We start from the raw sequence: 4625 nt of genomic DNA on the forward strand, positions 1-4625 counted from the left end.
GTTTGTCTTTCTTCTTTCATTAAAGCAAATGGCTGCTGCGGTATCTTGTTAATGTGTCCAGATGAGCGCGCGCGCGCGTGTGTGTGTGTGTGTGTGTGTGTGTGTGTGTAATAATCTGCTTTTCTTAATTTCTTTACAAACTAGATATTGTCTAATAGAAAACTTTCCATACGACGCCGCTCGGGACGCCCTTTTGAACGAGTGCGGAGCATCAATCACGTGTCGCGCTCCTCATCGGACGAAGAGTAACAGTCCAGTCCCAGGACGTGACCCGTCCTCTCCTCGCGGTCCTCGGCGGCGCCTTTCTGTGCAACCGCGGACCCTAAAATCGTCAGCCTCGCCGCGGCGTTACTCAGGTTCGGCAGGCCGGAGTGCAGAACCCGGGCGAGGCTGCGTGTCTGGGCGGAGCCTCGCGGCGGCGGCGGCCCCCTGAACGCGGCGGCGGCCACCGCCAGCCTCGCGTGATCAAAGGTGAGGGGCCGGTCTTGGTCTGCACAGGCGGCCTCTGAGTTTGGGTCGGCGGGGACGAGGGTTTGAACCCCGAGAGGCGGCTTTCTCCCGGGGTCCGACGAGGGTTTGTGACATCCTGTCCCGCCGCCGGCCGAGTCGCTCAGCTGACCGCTCCCGTCATGTGACTCACGGGGCGAGGGGGTGTCACTGTGAAAGAGAGTGAAGACGCACAAGAGAGACGACACGTGAGCTACTTTCCGTCTTTAACGAGAGCAAATTAACATTATTTTACACGGTGACTCACCGACTTTGGAAACTTTGTGTATTGAGTGGAGCAACACTAAGAGGTTACCGGTGAACTTTGTGCAACAATGTATACACAAGCTCATTGATTGTATTAATATGAATATTGATGACAAGGCAAAAAAGAAAACGCCCACAAGGGTCCGTGTTTCCCCGAGGACAAGGACACCAAAACCAGAGCAGCGTCACGGGACAATGTTGCTTCATCTCAGTTATCTTGTTTTCATCGTAATATAATGCAAAATTAGATTTATTGCACAGCCCTGCACTGAGATATGTAAATGGTCTCAATGTGCTGAATAGAAGCCGCCTGGTTATGAAGACTTCTTCTGAAAACTACCATCAAATGTTCTCAAGTCTAACAATCGCACCAAACTAAATGTTCCTCCCGAGCTTCTACCTGTTCTACAGTCACCTGGCCAGAGGAGTCTACCGCCTTCATTCTCTACACATTCATACTTGTAAATATATCTTGTCGTTACTTTTTTTGGAAAGAAACTAAATTTCAATATGAAATAAAAAAGTTGCTTTCTGAATGTCTATAGAAAAAAACACAAAATCTGCAATTGATGATTTAGCATAATAATAATAATTAGAGTTTCGAGTACAAAAGGTGTTATGTGTGTGTGTTGTGTGAACAGAAAGTGTACCTGCATAAATTGCTACATTCACATTACTTTCTACCTCTTCGTTGGGATTTTAACCTGGAAAAAGATCTGAGGAACCAATTCCTCCACGAACTATTCTTCAAAAAGAGTTTTTAAAAAAAGCATATAATAAGAGATTTAAGTCTGAAGCTCTAACACACACACCACACACACACACACACACACACACTGACCGATGCCCGGGGACTTCTTGCAGTACGCTCAGCGGCGTCCAGGGCTTGTGTTTGCAGGCCGGGTCCACCACTTCGCAGCTTGGTGGTGAACCTCTTGTACTCATCGTTCCAAGGCCTCCATGCGCAGCTGGAACTCGGCGATCTTCCTCTCCGGGTAATGAGACAGCTGCGATTGCTGGGAGAGGGAAAAAGAACCCCCCCAAAAATGTATTTAATTAAATTAACTTTCGACAGAACCATATCTGTGAAATCCTTTTGTTTTTCTTCTCCTCACGACGCCCTCACCTGTAAATAATACTCTATTTCCTTCTTGATGCTGGGAATCCACTTTTTCAGAGAGGCGGCGGAATTAAGAGTAGACTGCAAAAAGGAATAAAAGGGAAAGAAACAAACCGGGATGAAACAAACCGGGATGAAACAAACCGGGATGAAACAAACCGGGATGAAACAAACCGGGATGAAACAAACCGGGATGAAACAAACCGGGATGAAACAAACCGGGATGAAACAAACCGGGATGAAACAAACCGGACTGAAACAAACCGGGATCAAAACAAACCCGAGAAGAAACAAACCGGGATGAAACCAAACCGGGATGAAACAAAACCGGGATCAAACAAACCGGGATGAAACAAACCGGACTGAAACAAACCGGGATCAAACAAACCGAGAAGAAACAAACCGGGATGAAACAAACCGGGATGAAACAAACCGGGATGAAACAAACCGGACTGAAACAAACCGGGATGAAACAAACCGGACTGAAACAAACCGGGATGAAACAAACCGGGATGAAACAAACCGGACTGAAACAAACCGGGATGAAACAAACCGGACTGAAACAAACCGGGATGAAACAAACCGGGATGAAACAAAACGGGATGAAACAAAACGGGATGAAACAAACCGGACTGAAACAAACCGGGATATGAAACAAACCGGACTGAAACAAACCGGGATGAAACAAACCGGGATGAAACAAACCGGACTGAAACAAACCGGGATGAAACAAACCGGGATGAAACAAAACGGGATGAAACAAACCGGACTGAAACAAACCGGGATGAAACAAACCGGACTGAAACAAACCGGGATGAAACAAACCGGACTGAAACAAACCGGGATGAAACAAACCGGGATGAAACAAACCGGACTGAAACAAACCGGGATGAAACAAACCGGGATGAAACAAACCGGACTGAAACAAACCGGGATGAAACAAACCGGACTGAAACAAACCGGGATGAAACAAACCGGGATGAAACAAACCGGACTGAAACAAACCGGGATGAAACAAACCGGACTGAAACAAACCGGGATGAAACAAACCGGGATGAAACAAACCGGGATGAAACAAACCGGGATGAAACAAACCGGACTGAAACAAACCGGGATCAAACAAACCGGGATGAAACAAACCAGATGAAACAAACCAGATGAAACAAACCGGGATGAAACAAACCGGGATGAAACAAACCGGGAAGAAACAAACCGGGATGAAACAAACCGGACTGAAACAAACCAGATGAAACAAACCAGATGAAACAAACCGGGATGAAACAAACCGGGAAGAAACAAACCGGGATGAAACAAACCGGGATGAAACAAACCGGGATGAAACAAACCAGATGAAACAAACCAGATGAAACAAACCGGGATGAAACAAACCAGATGAAACAAACCGGGATGAAACAAACCGGGAAGAAACAAACCGGGATGAAACAAACCGGGATGAAACAAACCGGGATGAAACAAACCGGACTGAAACAAACCGGGAAGAAACAAACCGGGATGAAACAAACCAGATGAAACAAACCGGGAAGAAACAAACCGGGATGAAACAAACCGGGATGAAACAAACCAGATGAAACAAACCGGGATGAAACAAACCGGATGAAACAAACCGGGATCAAACAAACCGGGAAGAAACAAAACCGGGATGAAACAAACCGGGATGAAACAAACCGGACTGAAACAAACCGGGAAGAAACAAACCGGGATGAAACAAACCGGGAAGAAACAAACCGGGATGAAACAAACCGGGATGAAACAAACCGGGATGAAACAAACCGGGATGAAACAAACCGGGATGAAACAAACCGGGAAGAAACAAACCGGGATGAAACAAACCGGGAAGAAACAAACCGGGATGAAACAAACCGGGATGAAACAAACCGGGATGAAACAAACCGGGATGAAACAAACCGGGATGAAACAAACCGGACTGAAACAAACCGGGATGAAACAAACCGGGATGAAACAAACCGGTCCAAGTAAAAGAGAATTGAACAACTATCCAGAAACAAAGTGATATTGTGTCTTTACCAGCTTGGGTCTCCGCTCATGAACGTCCTTGAGGCGTCCCTCTGTAAATTATATATTTCAAGAGAAAACATTAGTTCAGGCGTATTCATTCTGATTTATTTATTTATTATTCACTATTAAATACAAACAAAAAAATTCCCTTTGTTGACAAAATATTGCAAGGTTCCCCTGAATCACATGAGAAAGCAGAACAAGTAGAACCAGTTGTCTTCTTCATTGAAACCAGGTAACCTAGCGACCGTGAGTTAGCATTAAGCTAACTAGCCGTTAGCACAACATATGCTTTCAAAGTAGTCGTCGTGCCGCTCACCGTCTCTCTCTTTCTGGAGCCACAGTCTGTTCAGCTTCCCCTGCTGCTTCTCCGCGTTTCGTGCCATTTAAAACGTGAGATAGACGAGAGAGAGAGGGAGAGAAAGGGGGAGAGACAGAGAGAAAGAGACCGCAGCGGCTCAAACGAACACAATGTCACGTGACGCACAGCAGCCGTCACGTGACATGCAGCGAGAGCCACTCCCGATCTCATTGCACGCGCAGCTGGAAACCCAAACCACAATATGAACAAATATATATAGTTTACGGTTCATCACAAAATAAATCTAAAATGTTGTTTTTCATTTATATATATATATATAAATCATTATATATATATATATATATATATATATATATATATAATGAAAAACAATAACAACAACAATTGTATATA

The 4625-nt window shown here is 45.3% G+C and overlaps 1 protein-coding gene across 1 annotated transcript; it reads right to left on the reverse strand.

Annotated features, from left to right (window-relative positions):
• Positions 1-16: 16 nt before the first annotated feature.
• LOC117729938 lies at positions 17-4383 on the reverse strand. The gene is made up of 5 exons (XM_034531351.1): positions 4230-4383; positions 3920-3960; positions 1880-1954; positions 1699-1769; positions 17-657 (listed from the first exon to the last, which is right to left on the reverse strand). The coding sequence occupies exons 1-5, from the start codon at positions 4294-4296 to the stop codon at positions 216-218; spliced, it is 696 nt and encodes a 231-aa protein (XP_034387242.1). The 5' UTR covers positions 4297-4383; the 3' UTR covers positions 17-215.
• Positions 4384-4625: the final 242 nt, after the last annotated feature.

Source organism: Cyclopterus lumpus, chromosome 4 (genome assembly GCF_009769545.1).
Source record: "Cyclopterus lumpus isolate fCycLum1 chromosome 4, fCycLum1.pri, whole genome shotgun sequence".
Lineage (NCBI taxonomy): Eukaryota > Metazoa > Chordata > Actinopteri > Perciformes > Cyclopteridae > Cyclopterus > Cyclopterus lumpus.

What these genes read in the sequence shown, in the direction of transcription:
- LOC117729938 (XM_034531351.1), bottom strand. Translation starts at nt 4,296, where the DNA reads ATGGCACGAAACGCGGAGAAGCAGCAGGGGAAGCTGAACAGACTGTGG. An exon ending in ATGAGCGGAGACCCAAGCTG is followed by an intron (nt 1,955 to 3,919) that starts GTAAAGACACAA and finishes TCCTTTTTGCAG; the next exon opens with TCTACTCTTAATTCCGCCGC. An exon ending in CGCATGGAGGCCTTGGAACG is followed by an intron (nt 658 to 1,698) that starts ATGAGTACAAGA and finishes TCTCTTTCACAG; the next exon opens with TGACACCCCCTCGCCCCGTG.